Below are 23,071 nucleotides of genomic sequence, written 5' to 3' on the forward strand. Positions count from 1 at the left end.
TGTCCTGGAGTGGACGTGGTGGTGGACAGGCTACATCAGATTTGGAATCAGGTGGTGGACAATTTGAATTTGTCTCAGGAGAAGTCTCAGCAGTTTGCGAATCGCCGTCGCCGCGTGGGTCCCCGACTTCTTGTTGGGGACTTGGTGTGGTTGTCTTCTCGTTTTGTCCCTATGAAGGTCTCTTCTCCTAAGTTCAAGCCTCGGTTCATCGGTACTTATAAGATCTTGGAGATTCTTAACCCTGTGTCTTTTCGTTTGGATCTCCCAGCATCGTTTGCTATTCATAATGTGTTCCATCGGTCGTTATTGCGGAGGTATGAGGTGCCCGTTGTTCCTTCGGTTGAGCCTCCTGCTCCGGTGCTGGTGGAGGGAGAATTGGAGTATGTTGTTGAGAAGATCTTGGATTCTCATGTTTCCAGACGTAAACTCCAGTATTTGGTTAAGTGGAAGGGTTATGGTCAGGAGGATAATTCCTGGGTGGTCGCCTCTGATGTTCATGCGACTGATTTGGTCCGCGCCTTCCATAGAGCTCATCCTGATCGCCCTGGGGGTTCTCGTGAGGGTTCGGTGACCCCTCCTCAAGGGGGGGGTACTGTTGTGGATTCTGTTTTTGGGCTCCCTCTGGTGGTTACGGCTGGTACTGGGTGACTTTGGTGGGTTGCGGTCTCTGGTTTCCACCTGTCCATCAGAGGCTGGGTGTTTCCTATTTAACCTGGCTTTCCTGTCATTCCCTTGCCGGCTATCAATGTACTCAGATGTGCTCAGTTTGGTTCCTGACTACCTGCTCCCAGATCTCTCAGGATAAGCTAAGTTTTGTTTTTCAGTTGTTTGTTTTTTTGTCCAGCTTGCTAATTATGACTCTATGCTAGCTGGTAGCTCTAGTGGGCTGAGGTTCTCCCCATGTGCCATGAGTTGACACATGGGTTCTTGTAATCTCAGGATGGTTTTTGATTAGGGTTTTTTGCTGACCGCTCAGACCCCTTTTGTATCATTCTGCTTTCTAGGTATAGCGGGCCTCATTTTGCTAAATCTATTTTTCATCTCTATGTGCGTGCCTTCCTCTCATTTCACCGTCAATACATGTGGGGGGCAACTATACCTTTTGGGGTTCATTCCTCTGGAGGCAAGCTAGGTCTTTATTTCCTCTGCAGTGCTAGTTAGCTCTTAGGCTGGCGCGTGGCGTCTAGAATCAACGTAGGCACGCTCCCTGGCTATTTCTAGTTGTGTTTGTCAGGAGTAGGGCAGCGGTCAGCCCAGGTTCCATCACCCTAGAGCCCGTCCGTTATTTATGTTATTTTGCTTGTCCAGTGCGATCCCCAGCCATTGGGATCCATGACAGGAAACTGCATTAACCCCCAATGACCAGAAAGGAAAAAAGATTTAAATCAGAGGGAAACCAGATCTGCCACAGATCCAAACATGGATCGTGACACAGGTGCTCTGTATATGGAGTCTGCAAGCTGTTCTAGGAACATCTGCGCTCCATGAGGCAAGAGTGATCCATCCATCCCGAGTCTCTCCGTATGGCTAAGTAGTACTGTACAGCCACATATGGGGTATTGCCAAGTTCAGTAGAAATTGTGGGACAAATTTTGCTGCCATTTTTACCCACTTTTTTGTGACAATGAAAAATCCGGGGCTAAACTAAATTTTTGTGGTAAAAATGTAGTTATCTTTTTTTTCACTGACCAATGGTATACAATTATATGACACACCCGTGGTGTCAATATGATCATTGCACCCCTAGATAAATTCATTGAGAGGTGCAGTTTACAAAATGGGGTCACTTATGGTTCTGCTGTGAGGGCATCTCATGGGCTCTACCAGTGTGTCATGTTACTTGCAAACCATAACAGTAAAATCTGTTGCCTTCTGAGCTCTGAACTGTGCCTGAAAAATATTTCCTGAATACATGTAGAAAAACATGTACCTCAGTTGATTGTGAAAAATAATCATATTAGCCCTTAGAAAATGAAAAACGTGGGGCTAAAACATTTTACTGGTAAAAATGTAATTTATTATTTCTTTACCGCTCAATGGTATAAAATTCTGTGAGGAACATGTGTTGTCAATATGATCATTGCACTACTAGATGAATTCATTGGGAAATGTAGTTTGCAAAATGAGTTCACATAAAGGGGGTTTCTGTTGTTCTGGCATCTCTGGGGCTCTGACAATGTGACATGGCACCCTCAAACCATTGCAGCAAAATCTGCACTCCAATATGGCGCCTATTCCCTTCTGAGCTTTGCACTGTGCCTCAAAAGTAGTATTCCGCCACATATGAGGTAGCTGCATACTCAGGAGAAATTGCACAACAAATTGTATGGTTCAATTTCTCCTGTTCCCCTTATGAAAATGCATAATTTGGGGCCAAAATAACATTTTTGTAGAGAAATTTGATTTTTTTATTTTCATGGCTCAATGTTATAAACTTTTATGAAGCACCCTGGGATTCAAGGTGCTCACCACTCATCTAAAAACATTCCTTAAGGGGTATAGTTTCCAAAATGGGGTGACTTTTGGGGGGTTTCCACTGTTTAGGGACATCAGAGGCTCTTCAAATGCGACATGGGGGCCGCCAATTGTTCCAGCAAATTTTGCATTCAAAAAGTCAAATGGCGCACCTTCCCTTCTGAGCTCTGCAGTGTGCTCAAACAGTGTTTTTCTCCCCCATATGGGGTATTGTCATGCTCAGGAGAAATTGCACAAAAAATATTGGGGTCCATTTTTTCTTGTTAACAAAATAATAAATAACAAAAAAAAATTAAAAAAATTGGATCTGACGTAAATATGATGTGAAAAAAGTTAAATGTTTATTTCTTTTTCCACATCCCAAAAATTCCTGTGAAGCACCTGAAGGGTTAATAAACTTCTTGAAATTGGCATTGAGCACCTTGAGGGGTGCAGTTTTTAAAATGGTGTCGCTTTTGGGTATCTTCTATCATATAGACCCTTTCAAAGTTATTTCGAATATGATGTGGTCCCTAAAAAAATGTTTTTGTAAATTTTGTTGGAAAAATGACAAATTGCTGGTCAAATGATAACCGTTATAACTTCCTAACAAAAAAAATTGGGTTCCAATATTGTAAAGTAGACATGTGGAAAATGTTACTTATTAACTATTTTGTGTGACATATTTCTGTGATTTTAGGGCATAAAAATTTAAGAAATATTAACACTATCATAAAGTACAATGCATTCTGAAAAATAAATCTCAGAATCAGTGAGATCTATTGAAGCGTTCCAGAGTTATTACTTGATAAAGTGACAGTGGTCAAAATTGTAAAAATTGGTGTGGTCATTAAAGTCAGGGCCGGCCCGAACATATAGGCGAACTAGGTGGCCGCCTAGGGCGCCGACCCTAAGGGGGCGCCAGAGAAAAAATAGAAAAAATTAAAAAAAATCTTTTCAAAAGGCAAAAAGTTTTAGGGATGGAAAGAAAAGCGCACATAAATTTTTTTACCATAAATTTAAAAGAAAAACCGTTGAGCTACAATTTACGCACGGAAAGGAAGCGCTAAACTACGGATGTGAGTCGTTTGCATCGTCTGCTGACAGGTGTTTGATCCTACGCGTTTATTTTGCTCCTAAGTTTTCAAATGTTGGCAAAGCAAAGCAAACATCCAAAAATGCACACTTAGCACACACTACACTAAGGGGGCGCCCGAGAGAAAAAAATAGGTATACTTAACCCTCCATCAGGAACAATGGATCTGACAGGCGCAGCTCTTCTACTTTCATTTCTCCTTTCTCACCAGATTTTCAGGAAAGCCCCTCCCTCTAGATAGTCTCCTGGCTCTAGCTGCTGTGTGAAACCTGATACCACAGTTGGTCTGCAGAGCTTCAGGAAGGAAGATATAGCTGTGTGCTGGCTTCTCAGGTTCATTGGAAGAATAGTAGGGGCACAACAAAATAGCTTCACCTAGGGTGCCGGAATCTCTCGGGATGGCCCTGATTAAAGTGCAAGCCACCTTCGGGGGCAAAGAGGTTAATCATCAGACATAGATTACACCATGAGACAGAACAACGGAGATGTGAGGGTTATTTTTTTATTTTTGTTTTATTAAAGGAGACAAGGGTTTCAATGGAATGGACCCAAGGTGAGTATAACGGTGTTCGTTATTTTTAAATAAAAATGAAAAAGTGTGTTTTGTTTTATTTCAAATAAAAGACTTTATACTGGCTGTGGCTTTATTTACAATACAACTATAGGACTATAGGATTAGTAATGGAAAGACGTCTCATAGATGGCTCTCCATTACTAACCCGTGAGCTTTATGTCACCAGACAATACAAAGGTGACATCAACCCCACAAATATTACCCCAACTGCCACCGCTATAGGGCAAGTGGGAAGAGCCAGACAAAGCTCCAGAATTAGTGCATCTATTGGATGTGCCTTTTCTGGGTGGCTTTTGGCTGCTATTTTTAGGCTGTGAGGTCAATATCCATGGTCCCTTACCAGCCTGAGAATACTAGCCTCCAGTTGTCTGCTTTAGCAAGGCTGGTTGTTAAAAATGCGAGGACCCACATCATTTTTAAAAATTATGTATTTAAATAATTAAAAAAAAAAAAGCATAGGGACCCCTCTATTCTTGATAACTACCCTTGCTAATGCTGCAGCTGGGGGTTGCAGCCCCCAGCTGTCAATTCTGTTGTGCTGGTTCTCAAAAAAATAGGAGAACCCAAGCTGGATTTTTAATTAATTTATTTATAGCACAGGTGATGGCTGATGAATGCTCCCACCAGCTATAAAGGCACGGATGATTGACCTCATGGAGACCAAAACATCCAACACCGCGGAGACACCATCACGTGTTTCTCAACGCAGTGATCCAGAACACTGCCCCCAAATATGCAAATGCCAGTAGAGGAGCTGCGGAGACTGTTGTGAATTTGCTTTTTGCTCCCTCTAGTGGTTACTAGTTTTTTGACTCTGGTTTTTCTGTCATTCCTTTTATCCGCACCTGGGTCGTTAGTTAGGGGTGTTGCTATATAAGCTCCCTGGACCTTCAGTTCAATGCCTGGCAACGTAGTTATCAGAGCTAATCTGCTGTGCTCTTGTCTACTGATCCTGGTTCCAGTTATATCAGCTAAGTCTGCCTTTTGCTTTTTGCTATTTGTTTTGGTTTTGTATTTTTGTCCAGCTTGTTCCATATCTACATCCTGACCTTTGCTGGAAGCTCTAGGGGGCTGGTGTCCTCCCCCCGGACCGTTAGACGGTTCGGGGGTTCTTGAATTTCCAGTGTGGATTTTGATAGGGTTTTTGTTGACCATATAAGTTACCTTTCTTTATTCTGCTATCAGTAAGCGGGCCTCTCTGTGCTAAACCTGGTTCATTTCTGTGTTTGTCATTTCCTCTTACCTCACCGTCATTATTTGTGGGGGGCTTCTATCCAGCTTTGGGGTCCCCTTCTCTGGAGGCAAGAAAGGTCTTTGTTTTCCTCTACTAGGGGTAGCTAGATTCTCCGGCTGGCGCGTGTCATCTAGAATCAACGTAGGAATGATCCCCGGCTACTTCTAGTGTTGGCGTTAGGAGTAGATATATGGTCAACCCAGTTACCACTGCCCTATGAGCTGGATTTTTGTATTCTGCAGACTTCCACGTTCCTCTGAGACCCTCGCCATTGGGGTCATAACAGTTTGCCAGGCCAGTATTAAATGTTTAATGCATTGCAGAAGAGGGATTATAAGAAAGAAGATTCTGAGTTTTTTTTTTTTTTCTTCTTCCCCTTTACCTCAAAGTGGCTATGCTTGCTGCAGACATGAATGTCCAGACCTTGATTACAAGTGTGGACCAGCTGGCTACTCGTGTGCAGGGCATACAAGACTATGTTATCAGAAATCCTATGTCAGAACCTAAAATACCGATTCCTGAACTGTTTTCCGGAGACAGGTTTAAGTTTAGGAATTTCGTGAATAATTGTAAATTGTTTTTGTCCCCGAGACCCTGTTCATCTGGAGATTCTGCTCAGCAAGTAAAAATTGTTATTTCGTTCTTACGGGGCGACCCTCAGGATTGGGCTTTTTCGCTGGCACCAGGAGATCCGGCATTGGCTGATCTTGATGCGTTTTTTCTGGCGCTCGGTTTACTTTATGAGGAACCCAATCTTGAGATTCAGGCAGAAAAGGCCTTGCTGGCTATGTCTCAGGGGCAGGACGAGGCTGAAGTGTATTGCCAAAAATTTCGGAAATGGTCCGTGCTGACACATTGGAACGAGTGTGCACTGGCCGCTAATTTTAGAAATGGCCTTTCTGAAGCCGTTAAGAATGTTATGGTGGGTTTTCCCATTCCCACAGGTCTGAATGATGCTATGGCACTGGCTATTCAAATTGACCGGCGGTTGCGGGAGCGCAAAACCGCAAATTCCCTCATGGTGTTGTCTGAACAGACACCTAATTCGGTGCAATGTGATAGAAAAACCGCAAATTCCCTCATGGTGTTGTCTGAACAGACACCTGATTTAATGCAATGTGATAGAATCCTGACTAGAAATGAGCGGAAAATTCATAGACGCCGGAATGGCTTGTGCTACTACTGTGGTGATTCTACACATGTTATCTCAGCATGCTCTAAACGTATAGCTAAGGTTGTTAGTCCTGTCACCGTTGGTAATTTGCAACCTAAATTTATTCTGTCTGTAACTTTGATTTGCTCACTGTCATCTTATCCTGTCATGGCGTTTGTAGATTCAGGTGCTGCCCTGAGTCTCATGGATCTCTCATTTGCTAAGCGCTGTGGTTTTACTCTTGAACCATTAGAAAATCCTATTCCTCTTAGGGGTATTGATGCTACACCATTGGCAGTAAATTTCCTAAGGGAAGACTGTTTAATCTGTCGGTACCTGAACATACCGCTATGCGTTCATATATCAAGGAGTCTCTGGAGAAAGGACATATTCGTCCGTCTTCTTCCCCTCTTGGTGCGGGATTCTTTTTTGTGGCAAAAAAGGACGGATCTTTGAGACCTTGTATTGATTATCGGCTTTTAAATAAGATCACTGTCAAATTTCAGTATCCTTTACCGCTGTTGTCTGACTTGTTTGCCCGGATTAAGGGTGCCAAGTGGTTCACCAAGATAGACCTTCGTGGTGCGTACAACCTTGTGCGCATTAAGCAAGGTGATGAATGGAAAACCGCATTCAATACGCCCGAAGGTCATTTTGAGTACTTGGTGATGCCTTTTGGGCTCTCCAATGCGCCTTCAGTTTTTCAGTCCTTTATGCATGACATTTTCCGGAAGTATCTGGATAAATTTTTGATTGTTTATCTGGATGATATTTTGGTTTTTTCTGATAATTGGGATTCGCATGTGGAGCAGGTCAGGTTGGTCTTTAAAATTTTGCGTGAAAATTCTTTGTTTGTCAAGGGCTCAAAGTGTCTCTTTGGTGTACAGAAGGTTCCCTTTTTGGGGTTCATTTTTTCCCCTTCTGCTGTGGAGATGGACCCAGTCAAGGTCCGAGCTATTCTTGATTGGACTCAGCCCTCGTCAGTTAAGAGTCTTCAGAAGTTCTTGGGCTTCGCTAACTTCTACCGTCGTTTTATCGCTAATTTTTCTAGCATTGTGAAACCTTTGACGGATATGACCAAGAAGGGCTCCGATGTAGCTAACTGGGCTCCTGCTGCCGTGGAGGCTTTCCAGGAGTTGAAACGCCGGTTTACTTCGGCGCCTGTTTTGTGCCAGCCTGACGTCTCACTTCCCTTTCAGGTTGAGGTGGATGCTTCGGAGATTGGGGCAGGGGCCGTTTTGTCGCAGAGAGGCCCTGGTTGCTCTGTTATGAAACCTTGTGCCTTTTTCTCTAGGAAGTTTTCGCCGGCCGAGCGAAATTATGATGTGGGCAATCGGGAGTTGTTGGCCATGAAATGGGCATTTGAGGAGTGGCGTCATTGGCTTGAGGGTGCTAAGCATCGTGTGGTGGTCTTGACTGATCACAAAAATCTGATGTATCTCGAGTCTGCTAAACGCCTTAATCCGAGACAGGCCCGCTGGTCATTGTTTTTCTCCCGCTTTGATTTTGTTGTCTCGTATTTACCAGGTTCAAAGAATGTGAAGGCCGATGCTCTTTCTAGGAGCTTTGTGCCTGATGCTCCTGGAGTCGCTGATCCTGTTGGTATTCTTAAAGATGGAGTTATCTTGTCAGCTATTTCTCCGGATCTGCGACGTGTGTTGCAGAGATTTCAGGCTGATAGGCCTGAGTCTTGTCCACCTGACAGACTGTTTGTCCCGGATAAGTGGACCAGCAGAGTCATTTCCGAGGTTCATTCCTCGGTGTTGGCAGGTCACCCGGGAATTTTTGGCACCAGAGATCTGGTGGCCAGGTCCTTTTGGTGGCCTTCCTTGTCAAGGGATGTGCGGTCATTTGTGCAGTCCTGTGGGACTTGTGCTCGAGCTAAGCCTTGCTGTTCTCGTGCCAGCGGTTTGCTCTTGCCCTTGCCTGTCCCGAAGAGACCTTGGACACATATCTCCATGGATTTCATTTCTGATCTTCCGCTATCTCAGGGCATGTCCGTTATCTGGGTGATATGTGATCGCTTCTCCAAGATGGTCCATTTGGTTCCTTTGCCTAAGCTGCCTTCCTCTTCCGATCTGGTTCCTGTGTTTTTCCAGAACGTGGTTCGTTTGCACGGCATCCCTGAGAATATTGTGTCAGACAGAGGATCCCAGTTCGTTTCCAGGTTCTGGCGATCCTTTTGTAGTAGGATGGGCATTGATTTGTCGTTTTCGTCTGCTTTCCATCCTCAGACTAATGGACAGACGGAGCGAACCAATCAGACTTTGGAGGCTTATTTGAGGTGTTTTGTCTCTGCTGATCAGGACGATTGGGTGACATTCTTGCCGTTGGCTGAGTTTGCCCTTAATAATCGGGCTAGTTCCGCCACCTTGGTTTCGCCTTTTTTCTGCAACTCTGGTTTCCATCCTCGCTTTTCTTCGGGTCATGTGGAGCCTTCTGACTGTCCTGGGGTGGATTCTGTGGTGGATAGGTTGCAGCAGATCTGGAATCATGTGGTGGACAACTTGAAGTTGTCACAGGAGAAGGCTCAGCGCTTTGCCAACCGCCGCCGCGGTGTGGGTCCCCGACTACGCGTTGGGGATTTGGTATGGCTTTCTTCCCGCTTTGTTCCTATGAAGGTCTCCTCTCCCAAATTTAAACCTCGTTTTATTGGGCCTTACAAGATATTGGAAATCCTTAATCCTGTATCTTTTCGTCTGGATCTTCCTGTGTCGTTTGCTATTCACAATGTATTTCATAGGTCCTTGTTGCGGCGGTACATTGTGCCTGTAGTTCCTTCTGCTGAGCCTCCTGCTCCGGTGTTGGTTGAGGGCGAGTTGGAGTACGTGGTGGAGAAGATCTTGGATTCTCGCCTCTCCAGGCGGAGGCTTCAGTACCTGGTCAAGTGGAAGGGCTATGGTCAGGAGGATAATTCCTGGGTGGTCGCCTCTGATGTTCATGCGGCCGATTTAGTTTGTGCCTTTCATGCCGCTCATCCTGATCGCCCTGGTGGTCGTGGTGAGGGTTCGGTGACCCCTCACTAAGGGGGGGGTACTGTTGTGAATTTGCTTTTTGCTCCCTCTAGTGGTTACTAGTTTTTTGACTCTGGTTTTTCTGTCATTCCTTTTATCCGCACCTGGGTCGTTAGTTAGGGGTGTTGCTATATAAGCTCCCTGGACCTTCAGTTCAATGCCTGGCAACGTAGTTATCAGAGCTAATCTGCTGTGCTCTTGTCTACTGATCCTGGTTCCAGTTATATCAGCTAAGTCTGCCTTTTGCTTTTTGCTATTTGTTTTGGTTTTGTATTTTTGTCCAGCTTGTTCCATATCTACATCCTGACCTTTGCTGGAAGCTCTAGGGGGCTGGTGTCCTCCCCCCGGACCGTTAGACGGTTCGGGGGTTCTTGAATTTCCAGTGTGGATTTTGATAGGGTTTTTGTTGACCATATAAGTTACCTTTCTTTATTCTGCTATCAGTAAGCGGGCCTCTCTGTGCTAAACCTGGTTCATTTCTGTGTTTGTCATTTCCTCTTACCTCACCGTCATTATTTGTGGGGGGCTTCTATCCAGCTTTGGGGTCCCCTTCTCTGGAGGCAAGAAAGGTCTTTGTTTTCCTCTACTAGGGGTAGCTAGATTCTCCGGCTGGCGCGTGTCATCTAGAATCAACGTAGGAATGATCCCCGGCTACTTCTAGTGTTGGCGTTAGGAGTAGATATATGGTCAACCCAGTTACCACTGCCCTATGAGCTGGATTTTTGTATTCTGCAGACTTCCACATTCCTCTGAGACCCTCGCCATTGGGGTCATAACAGGAGACACCATCACGTGTTTCTCAACGCAGGCAGTGAATAGCCAGGCCTTTCCCCGGGAAGGAACAACCAAGGGAAGGTGTTATGACCTGGTGGTTAAGGAGCAACATGGGACGAGCCCTGAGGAGGTGGTATCTGTACTGACCGCAGTTCCTGATCCTAACACCAACACTAGAAGTAGCCGTGGAATGTTCCTGTCACTCCCTAGACATCTCGTCACAGCCGGAGAGATAACTACCCCTAAAGATGGAAACAGAAAGCTATCTTGGCTCAGAGAAATCCCCAAAGGAAAGACAGCCCCCCACAAATATTGACTGTGAGTGGAGAGGGAAATGACATACACAGAATGAAAACAGAATTTAGCAAAGGAGGCCACTACTACCTAAATAGACAGAATCGAAAAGAATACTGTGCGGTCAGTATTAAAAGCTAACAAAAATCCACACAGAGTATACAAAAAATCTCCACACTGACTCACGGTGTGGAGGGCAACTCTGCTTTCACCAGAGCTTCCAGCTAAGTTGAATATATCATACTGACAAGCTGGACAAGAAAAAACATAATATGAGCAACATGATTAAGTCCACAGTAAGTGGACCACAAATGAACAACAAGGACTTATCTTTGCTGAACTGGACAACCTATCAGAGAAATCCAAGAAGAGGTCTGAATCCAACCAAGAAACATTGACAGCTGGCACGGGCTGAAGACTAGAGCCAGGCTAAATAGCAGAGCAGGAGAGACGATCAGTGGAAGCAGCTGCTAATGCTAAACCCAAGGAGCAGCAGTTCCACTTAAAACCACCGGAGGGAGCCCAAGGGCAGAATTCACAAAAGTGCCATTTACAACCACCGGAGGGAGCCCAAGAACGGACTTCACAACAGGAAGGGCAGCATCCAATAAAGGAAAAAAATCCAATAAAGGAAAACCACCTATGCCAAGCATGGTATCCATCCACAGACAGCTGTTTCGGGGTTTTTGCCCCTCATCAGTGTGGAGTAGGAAACTGGCTATCAGGAGCAGTGCCTAGTAGAAAGACTATAAAGGCACGGATGAAATACCTCATGGAGACCAAAACATCCAACACCGCAGAGACACCATCACGTGTTTCTCAACGCAGTGATCCAGAACACTGCCCCCAAATATGCAAATGCAAGTAGAGGAGCTGCGGAGACGTGTTTCTCAATGCAGGCAGTGAATAGCCAGGCCTTTCCCCCAGCTGTCTGTGGATGGATACCATGCTTGGCATAGGTGGTTTTCCTTTATTGGATGTTTTCCTTTATTGTATGCTGCCCTTCCCTTGGTTGTTCCTTCCCGGAGAAAGGCCTGGCTATTCACTGCCTGTGTTGAGAAACATGTGATGGTGTCTCCACAGCTCCTCTACTTGCATTTGCATATTTGGGGGCAGTGTTCTGGATCACTGTGTTGAGAAACACGTGATGGTGTCTCCGCGGTGTTGGATGTTTTGGTCTCCATGAGGTATTTCATCCGTGCCTTTATAGTCTTTCTACTAGGCACTGATCCTAATAGCCAGTTTCCTACTCCACACTGATGAGGGGCAAAAACCCCGAAACAGCTGTCTGTGGATGGATACCATGCTTGGCATAGGTGGTTTTCCTTTATTGGATGTTTTCCTTTATTGGATGCTGCCCTTCCCTTGGTTGTTCCTTCCCGGGGAAAGGCCTGGCTATTCACTGCCTGCGTTGAGAAACACGTGATGGTGTCTCCGCAGCTCGTCTACTTGCTCCCACCAGCTGCCACCTGCTCTGACTATTATCAACAGCAAGTGTAGGCTGAAGGGAGTAATTTTCCCATCAGCCTACTCCTGCTCTAGCTGTTATCACTTGAATAAAACTCTCATCATTCTACCCTGCTCTCACGGATCGCTGGCAGAGCAGGGGAGAATGATGAGAGCTAACTGTACCACTGCTTCCCTGGCACCGGTATGTATGGTACTGATGTGGCTCTCGAGTGGTATACGGTTGCCACATGTGTGCCGTAAGTTTTACACATGGACACACGGACGCGAATATCTCAGTACCATTTTTTTATGGTACCGGAAATATTAGAACTTGTGAAACAGGCCTTACATTTATTGTGCTGTTGCATTTAGACAAAAACTCGGGAGAGTCAAAATGTCTCTTATTCAGTGTCTCCTGAAGCACTAAATATTTTTAGCCATTCATGATATATACATGCTGCACTAAGTATATCCCTCAGGATTGCATTTACTTGGGAGTGTGCATTGAATTTATTTTCCACATAATGGAATCGAGACAACTAGTAGCGTCCTTCTGATTTTGTTTACATCAGTTATGCAAGGGATCTATTGAGGACCTGCATTCTGTTTGTTTTTTTTTTCACAAAAAAAGAATTCAGCTAGTGTGGTGCTAGAGGGGCTTGTGCTGTAAGGGCTAAAGGTACCGTCACACTAAGCGACGCTGCAGCGATAGCGACAACGATGCCGATCGCTGCAGCGTCGCTGTTTGATCGCTGGAGAGCTGTCACACAGACCGCTCTCCAGCGACCAACGATGCCGAGGTCCCTGGGTAACCAGGGTAAACATCGGGTTGCTAAGCGCAGGGCCGCGCTTAGTAACCCGATGTTTACCCTGGTTACCAGAGTAAAATGTAAAAAAAACAAACAGTACATACTTACATGCGTCCCCCGGCGTCCGCTTCCTGCAATGACTGAGCGCCGGCAGTAGCAGGGCACAGCGGTGACGTCACCGCTGTGCTGTGGTTTCACTTTCACTTTGCGGCGCTCAGTCAGTGTGGGAAGCGGACGCTGGGGGACGCATGTAAGTATGTACTGTTTGTTTTTTTTACATTTTACGCTGGTAACCAGGGTAAACATCGGGTTACTAAGCGCGGCCCTGCGCTTAGTAACCCGATGTTTACCCTGGTTACCAGTGTAAAATATCGCTGGTATCGTTGCTTTTGCTGTCAAACACAACGATACACGGCGATCGGACGACCAAATAAAGTTCTGAACTTTATTCAGCGACCAGCGACATCACAGCAGGATCCTGATCGCTGCTGCGTGTCAAACTAAACGATATCGCTAGCCAGGACGCTGCAACGTCACGGATCGCTAGCGATATCGTTTAGTGTGACGGTACCTTAAGTGGCATAGGGAGAATATAACAAGACCCTCTGTCTTAAATAAGAAATTTAGATACTGAGCAGGTATATCAGAAAACATTTCCAGAAACTTAATTTTTGATTTTTTTTTTTTATAGAGAACATACCCAGCCTGTACCTTCGAACATTTTCAGGTCTAGTGGGTCTCCCTGTGTTTTGCCATCCAGGAAAATCAATGAATGACAACTGACCATTCCTACTAGAACCGGACTCCATGGCAAGCTACTCCCTGGTGTAAATAAATAAACTTCCTGGAAGCTACAAGACAATTCAAATGTTATCACGAAAATATTTTGGACATACAGCAAAATGTTGCATTAAATCAGTCAAAAATGATGAGTGATTGTTGATCTAAAATAACTTCTGCGTTTTTAACATTAAAGTACAGGAAAAATATTTTTATTTCCGTCTATTCTAGTCAACTACATATTTTCCAAAGAAATGTTAATGATCCAAACACTTCCCAATACTGACCCAATATTGCTGTTTCTGATTTCTAAGCTATTCGACTTACACATTCTATTAGGATATTATTTCTATTAGTTTTATTAGGCTCAGATCACAGAGCTCACTGGTTGGGAAAATACAGATGAAGAGAGAATGGGACTCATGATGTTAAGTGTTAGGCGTTAGGCAGTGGACATTCACCCTCATAGCTAAAGTAGTGATATTGAGTGGCCTGATATACTATTAATGTCTTTTATCAATGAAAATTGAGCAAAACTGATAAAGGTCAATCAGAATGTAACTCTAATGTAAGTATTGAGAAAGTATTTCTACTAATGAATGTTGTGGATTGTGTCAATGGACTTTTTCTCTATTTTACCATATTTCTTGTTTCTTCTCCCACTTACTCAAACACATACTGTATATTGTTAATCTGTGTCCTATTATGCAGTACAAACTTACCTTCTCTTATCAGAAGGAACAATACCCCATAATTCCATTCCATCTTCTGTTAAAGTGCCTGTCTGTATAAAAAAAAATCATTATCTAATATATAAAGCTGAATGTGTGTGTGTGTGTATGTATGTATGTATGTATGTATGTCCGGGATTGGCATCTGAACCGTAGCAGCTACAGCCACAAAATTTTGCACAGTCACACGTCTGGACCCCGAGAGCGTCATAGGCTATGTTGTGAGGTGAAATTTTAACCCCGCGCTTTCCAATTCACCAAACAATTTTGCCCCTATCTACATAATGGGGAAAAAGTGAAAGGAAAAGTGTTGGAGGCGTCGCAGCTACAGGCACAAAATTTTGCACAGTCACACGTCTGGACCCTGAGAGCGTCAAAGCTATATTGTGAGGTGAAATTTTAACCCCGCGCTTTCCAAGTCACCAAACAATTTTGCCCCTATCTACATAATGGGGAAAAAATGAAAGGAAAAGTGTTGGAGGCAAATTAACAGCTGCCAGATGTGAACAAGGGGGACTTAAAGAATGACAGCGATGGCACCAAAGAGTATATACTGTACAGTTGCTAAGGTGGGGCCCCAACATGGGATAATCACACCACCACGGGGATATGAACACACACACAAAATGCGCCACACACTACCACGTGCTCGAACACATATACCACCCTCAGTGCACATTTCACCACACATACACCAACCTCGCCACATAAAAGTAGAAACACAAAAGTCGCCGCTCAAAACTCGCCACGCGCAAAACTCTCCACATGCAAAACTCGCCACACGTGCAAAACTCGCCACACGCAAAACTTGCACACGCAGAAAAATTGCCACACGCAGAAAAATTGCCACATGCACAAAAGTTGCAACACATGCAAAAGTTGCCTCACACAAAACTTGCACATACTCAAAAGGCACCACACATAAAACTCGCCACGCGCAAAACTCGCCATGCGCAAAACTTGCTGCACACAACTTGCTACACTAACCTGTCACATGCAACTCGACACACAAAAAGTTGCTACACGCATGTCGCCACACAAAACTCATCTCACAAAAGTCCCTACATGCATGTCGCCACACGCAACTCAACACACACAACTTGACACACGAAACTCGCCCTAAAACACACACAAGTCTGGTATCCTTCAAAAATAAAAATCTGATTAATAAGCAGACAAACTACAAGAGCAACAAATGTACCATATAGGAATCCGGCAGCTGTCAGTCACATGACCAGTCTATTATGTGTATGTGTGAGCTAATATATACTGCCAGGGGGTGGGCTTACTGTTGGCTGGGGATTTATCAGGCTGCCATTTTAGCTTACAAATACTGAGGTAAAAATACTGACCAAATAACGTGTGAACGAGGGCTAATACAGGAGGAGATGGCATACAGCTATATACTATATACAGGAGATGACACACAGGTATATACTATTTACAGGGGAGATGACACACAGGTATATACTATATACAGGAGGAGATGACACACAGATATATACTATATACAGGAGAGATGACACACAGGTATATACTATATAGAGGAGGAGATGACATACAGGTACATACTACATACAGGAGGAGATGACATACAGGTATATACTATATACAGGAGGAGATGACACACAGGTATATACTATATACAGGAGCAGATTACCTACAGGTATATAGTATATACAGGAGGAGATGACACAGGTATATGCTATGTATAGGAGGAGATGACATACAGGTATATACTATATACAGGAGATGACACACAGATATATACTATATATAGGTGAGATGACACACAGGTATATACTATATACAGGAGATTACATACAGGTATATCTAATATATAAAGCTGAATGTGTGTATGTATGTATGTGTGTATGTCCGGGATTGGCATCTGTACCGTCGCAGCTACAGCCACAAAATTTTGTACAGTCACACGTCTGGACCCCGAGAGCGTCATAGGCTATGTTGTGAGGTGAAATTTTAACCCCGTGCGTTCCAATTCACCAAACAATTTTGCTCCTATCTACATAATGGGGAAAAAGTGAAGGGAAAAGTGTTGGAGGAAAATTGACAGCTGCCAGATGTGAACAATGAGGACTTAAAGAATGAGAGCGATGGCGACAAAGAGTATATACCGTACAGTTGCTAAGGTGGGGCCCCGACATGGGATACTCACCACACACGGGGATATGAACACAAACACAAAATGCGCCACACACTACCACGTGCTTGAACACATATACCACCCTCAGCACACATTTCACCACACACACACACCAACCTCGCCACATAAAAGTCGAAACACAAAAGTCACCACTCAAAACTCGCTACATGCAAAACTCGCCATATGCAAAACTAGGCTCACGCAAAACTCGCCACACGTGCAAAACTCACCTCATGGAAAACTCACCTCATGCAAAACTTGCACACACAGAAAAATTGCCACATGTACAAAAGTTGCACCACATGCAAAAGTTGCCTCACACAAAACTTGCACATACTCAAAATGCACCACACATAAAACTCGCCACGCGCAAAACTCGCCATGCACAAATCTTGCTGCACACAACTTGCTACACTAACCTGTCACATGCAACTCAACACACAAAATGTTGCTACACGCATGTCGCCACACAAAACTCATCTCACAAAAGTCGCTACATGCATGTCGCCACACGCAACTCAACACACACAACTTGACACATAAAACTCGCCCTAAAACACACACAAGTCTGGTATTGTCCTTCAAAAATAAAAATCTGATTAATAAGCAAACTGCAAGAGCAACAAATGTACCATATAGGAAATACGGCAGCTGTCAGTCACATGACCTGTCTATTATGTGTATGTGTGAGCTAATATATACTGCCAGGGGGGAGGGCTTCCTGTTGGCTGGGGATTTATCAGGCTGCCAATAGCAACCAATCACAGCTCAGCTTCTATTTTGCTACAGTTAATTAACCTGAGCTCTGATTGGTTAATATAGGCAACAAAGACATTCTCAGTATAACAAAGCTAATATATGTTGTGAAATGCTTCTATTTGCTTAGTTTTTGCCTTTTAATAATTACATTTCTATCTATTTGTTTTGTGGTTTTTGTGTGCAGAATAAATTTTTGTTAACACATTCTATTTTGCTAACAGCAGTCATTAACCCGGGCGAAGCCGGGTAGTACAGCTAGTTAAATATAAAAATGTTCATGGATATCTGAAAAAGGGAAGTCGCAAAAGTTCTTAAAAAGTGGGTTGACAATCAAAACCATAGCTCAAAAACATTTAATTTCATTGGTATAAAAATTAGCATTTTTTAAATTTATTGAAATTAAATATTTGCCACTATTCTCCACCTAACTTTTGGCTGTCAGTACTGGTTCTAATTCTGATGATACTCCACTTGTAATCTCAAGCATGCCTAGTGTAGTCTCAAATAGAATGCCATTACTGCCGTCAGATTTTAAAGGCTGGCTATTGCATTTAGCAGTGAGCATTCAAATTACCAGTCAGGTATTACGACATAAGCTCAGTGGAGTCACTCTCCATTTTAGTATGAAATACTCTTCATTACCAGTGCCAGTGCAGTCTGTGTCTAAGGCAGGCAGACAGGACAAAGGAGAAGAGTGATAGAAAGTTAGAAAAGTAGGCTTGACCAGACCGTACAAACACTGCATGAAAACAAGCACTTAGCTTTATGAGAAATCTGATCAATTGAGTGGCAAGAAAGCCTGTGTGTAGACAAGCTGACCTCTAACACTGATATGGAGGAAAGGGGTGAGTACAGTATAAAACGAAAACACTTTGGGGGACATTAATAAGTATCTTAGAAAATAGATTGTGGTTTTGAAAAATGGATAATTGTTTAATGCCCATTGATTTCGAGGTGGCTGTAACAATATGGTCATTTGTCCATCATCAATGTCTGAACTATAAGCTCTAAAGATCTATAAAGGATCAGCTAAGCTCACAGCTTATCTAAAATGTGTATGACTAGCTGTAGAGGCCTAGCTCCTAGCTTGTTACTTTATTTTTAAGAGCACGTTAAAAAACACAAAGAACCCTGTAAACGGCAAGTATAACTTTACATCTGGTCATTATTTAGAAAATTGCACTTAATTCTCTAACATATGTCTAAGTCAAATCAAACGAATCAGACTTATTTTAATACCACAGTGTGCATGGCTCATGTGTTTGTTTTAACCCATTTTTTTCTTGTTTCTACAAGACTAGGGGGGTTCCCACCCCTCCTTTATGAGCCATGCACATAAAAGCCGTTCTATACTACATGTCCACATTGGACATTTCCTTTCTGCATCCTACTCACACAGGTACTATACATATGACCAGGTTTTAAAATACATCAGATAGGGATTACATACATTAGTTAGGACTGCTCTAGTACGGATATGCCTTGACGTTTGGTAGAGTGGCTTAATATACATTTTTTGCAAAAACTTATTAACCAAATACCCTGTGATTTTCCATCTTTTTACTAGCACTTGCTGTTTACTGATATTTTCTGCAACAGAGTGTTTTTTGGTTTTACTGTGCCTTTTTTGTGCTTCAGTTTCTTGGTGGTGTGAACGGTGTCCCTACAGGCCTGTTCACAGTGTGAATGGCTCATGTGTTTGTTTAATTTTAATATCAGTACAATTTAAATTTTCAGCTATACAAATTGTTTGCAAAAAAAAATTCTCAAGCAACTGGTCAATAAACATACCTACATATACTGTATAGTATGCCAAACATGTACAGTACAGACCAAAAGTTTGGACACACCTTCTCATTCAAAGATTTTTCTGTATTTTCATGACTAAGAAAATTGATCATTCACACTGAAGGCATCAAGACTATGAATTAACACATGTGGAATTATATACTTAACAAAAAAGTGTGAAACACCTGAAAATATGTCTTACATTTTACGATTTTTAAAAGTTAGAATTCTGATATAAAATCATTGATGAATAGGGGCCAATATATGTTTGATCATAAAATAATTAGACAACAAAACACATAATGATAATTTACCTTATCAAAACAAATAATGTTTAGTTGTCCGCACATATTAATCCGCTGTGCACTTAGACAAAATATGCCATTCCTCTGAAGCCTTACTTGGGAATAAAGTATACAGACTTGGACAGCTGCTGGCAGAGCTGCAGGAATGCCGCCACTAATGATATTTAATGTCCAGATGACAATTTCGAAAGTGGAAGCCTAAATCATAAACATGAGACTAAATTTATCAAAATCGTAAATTAAATATCTTATACTCACATCATAATTCACATAATAAGTTTATACGGCTTTATAGCTGCAAAAACACTAATGGATGATAAAATACTAAATATCATGGCTCTACCATGTATTATAATAATACTGATAGTCAATATAGAAACTGTTTTATTAGGCTGGGTTCACTTTGCGTTCCTGGCATCCGTTAGACAGACTACGTTACACCGCGGCATAATGTGGTGTAACGTAGTCCGTTAACGCCGCCATTGAATGCAATGTCTGACGCATCGCAAGCGCACGCCCACAATGGTCGTGCGCTAGCCATGTGCCATCAGTGAGTGACCGACCCTGAGATGCGGGCTGCTGCGTTTCCGGATCCGTCACTGCTAGCACAGATAGAGCATCTGCTAGCTCTATCTGCGCTAGCGCGATGGTAACGTCGGCACTTGCGTTAACAGCAGCCCGTTAGCGTATGTGCTGAATGGGCTGCTGCTAACGCAGTGTGAACCTAGCCTTACCATTGTCAGAAATGATAGTAGGAGAAAATTCTATGTAAACTCTATAGTATGTCCTGAAAAGAAAGACGTTTGTTTTGTTATGTTATGTATAAACTTCTTCATCTACAGCCAAGTAGAGAGCAACATAGGATCTCGAAAAATGCGCCATGAATGTAAGTAAAAATAGTGTAAACTCCGTATGTCTGGACACAAGCTAAAATGTAACTGTTGGATAACTAAAAAAATTTTTTTTTTCCAGATGGAGTTTCTCCTTAATCCCTTTACCTCTGAGGGTGGTTTGCATGATAATGACAGGGCCAATTTTTTTTACAATACTGACCACTGTCCTTTTATTAAGTAATAACTCTGGAACGCTTTAATGGATCAAGGCGATTCTGAGATTTTTATGGTGGGACATATTGTACTTCACGTTAGTGGTAAAATTTCTTTGATATTACTTGAGTTTGTATAAAAAATGGAAATTTGGTGAAAATTTGGAACATTTTGCAATTTTTAAATTTAGATTTTGTATGCCCTTAAATCAAATTAAATATGTCACACAAAACAGTTCATATATAACATTTCCCACATGTCTACCTTACATCAGAACAATTTTGCAAACAAAACTTCTTTTCATTAGGAAGTTATACCGGTTGACCAGCGATTTCTAATTTTTACAACAAAATTTACAAAACCATTTTTTTAGTGACCACCTCACATTTGAAGTCACTTTGAGGGGATCTATATGGCAGAAAATACCCAAAGTTACATCATTCTAAAAACTGCACCCCTCAGTCTGACTAAAGCCACATTCAAGAAGTTTATAAAACCTTCAGGTGCTCCACAGGAATTGATGGAATGTGAAAGGAAAAAATAAAGATTTAACTTTTTTCACTAAAATGTAACTTTAGACTAATTTTTTTTATTTTCACGAGGGTAAGAGGGAAAAATTAACCCCAAAATTTATAATGCAATTCCTCCTGAACATTCCAATTTCCAATATATGGGGAAAAACCACTGTTTAGGCACATGGCGAAGCTCAGAAAAGAAGGAGCGACGTTTGACTTTTTCAACGCAAAATTGGCTGGAATTGAGATCAGATGCATGCATGTCGCATTTGGAGAGCTCCTGATGTGCCTAAACAGTGGAACGCCCCCACAATTGACCCCATTTTGGAAACTAGACCCCCTAAGGAACTTATCTAGATGTGTGATGAGAACTCTTAGCCCCAAGTGTTTCATTAAAGTTTATAATGTAGAGTCGTGAAAATAAAAAAATCATACAGCTCTGGCAAAAATTAAGAGACCACCACATCAAAAACCTGTCATTGGCAGCCCAATCTCCAGACCTGATCCCCATTGAAAACCTCTGGAATGTAATCAAGAGGATGATGGATAGTCACAAGCCATCAAACAAAGAACTGCTTAAATTTTTTGCACCAGAAGAAGTGTGAGACTGGTGGAAAGCATGCCAAGACGCATGAAAGCTGTGATTAAAAATCATGGTTATTCCATAAAATATTGATTTCTGAACTCTTCCTGAGTTAAAACATTAGTATTGTTGTTTCTAAATGATTATGAACTTGTTTTCTTTGCATTATTTGAGGTCTGAAAGCGCTGGGTTCATTTTGTAATTTTGACCATTTCTCCTTTCCGGAAAAAAATATCCAAAATGTATTGCTTGGATATTCGGAGACATATTGTCAGTTGTTTATAGAATAAAAGAAAATAAATTACATTTTACTCAAAAATATACCTAAAAAGAGAAAAATCAGACAAACTGAACATTTTACAGTGGTCTCTTAATTTTTGCCAGAGCTGTATTTTTCCACAAAATATGATCTTTTAGCCCCTTTTTCACAAGGGTACCAGGAGACATTTGAGCCCAAAAGTTGTCCAATTTGTCCTCGGTATGCTGATACTCCATATGTGGGCGAAAACTACTGTTTGGGCACACGTCCGGGCTCGGAAGGGAAGTAGTGACGTTTTGAAATGCAGACTTTGATGGAATGGTCTGCGGACATTATGTCGCATTTGCAGAGTCCATGATGTGCCTAAACAGTAAAAAAAATCCACCAGTGACCCCATTTTGGAAACTAGACCCCATAAGAAGCTTACCTAGGGGTGCCTAAACAATGCCCAACAAGTGCCCCTTTTTGGAACTAATCTACTGTTTCCTGGTATGGGAATTTTCTAATGTAGTGGAATACGTGAGTTGTGCAGTATTTGTCAGGTTGTCATACGTCAGTTGTGTAGTGTTTGTCAGGTTATGATACGTCAGTTATGTATGTCAGAATTGAATTTAGTAGTGTATGGAGGTGTTGTACAGTCTGGAGCATTCTTTCATACTCGGGCCAGGTTTCTTGGGGCAGGTGTCACATTGATAAATGGTTTCCTTGCGCATTCTCCTTTTGTAACACACTCGGCACCACTTTTGCGACTTGCCTTTTATTTCCACTTCAAGGGACCTCCCCCCGGGAAATGTTGACCTGGTACGATCCGAGCACCTTCAGTTCCAGAAGTACTGGGGCCCGCTCCTTCCTGATCTTCAATGATTAAGGCCTTACTCACTACCTCCTGGAACTGAGGGTATGGCGTAACGGTCTGGCCTGCACATCATGACAGCAGTAAAGCGTTGAGCATTGCCATCTGTACGATGTGCATGGCCAGCTTCTTGTACCACACCTTGGCCTTTCTCAAATCACTGTATGACAGGAGGAGTTGATTACAGAGATCAACACCCTCCATGTTTTTGTTGTACCCCAGTGCACAGTCCGGTTTGCAGACCTGCACAGAGGTACCTCATACAGTGCCAAGGACGCTGCCATCACCGTGTAAATTGGTAAAAAAAAGACATCCCTCTTGTCCTTTTACTTGACCACCAGTAGGTGGTTGCTACATTGGCTCTGCTGTCACCCCTTCTGCGCATCTGCCCAATTAGCTTTTTTGGAGGCCTCTGATTTTTGAGGACAGTACCGTAG

General features: G+C 42.8%; 1 protein-coding gene across 2 annotated transcripts in view; it reads right to left on the reverse strand.

Moving 5' to 3' along the window:
• The window catches only part of LOC143808071 (putative cation-transporting ATPase 13A4), a 730,794-nt gene that overhangs the window by 245,536 nt on the left and 462,187 nt on the right, over positions 1-23,071 (reverse strand). For both annotated transcript variants that reach the window (XM_077290328.1, XM_077290327.1), the window contains exons 12-14: positions 19,388-19,576; positions 14,354-14,415; positions 13,552-13,702 (exon numbers count right to left, since the gene is read on the reverse strand). In XM_077290328.1, the coding sequence (XP_077146443.1) occupies positions 13,552-13,702; positions 14,354-14,415; positions 19,388-19,576 (402 nt within the window). The remainder of the gene's footprint in view (positions 1-13,551; positions 13,703-14,353; positions 14,416-19,387; positions 19,577-23,071) is intronic.

This window comes from Ranitomeya variabilis, chromosome 2 (genome assembly GCF_051348905.1).
Source record: "Ranitomeya variabilis isolate aRanVar5 chromosome 2, aRanVar5.hap1, whole genome shotgun sequence".
Lineage (NCBI taxonomy): Eukaryota > Metazoa > Chordata > Amphibia > Anura > Dendrobatidae > Ranitomeya > Ranitomeya variabilis.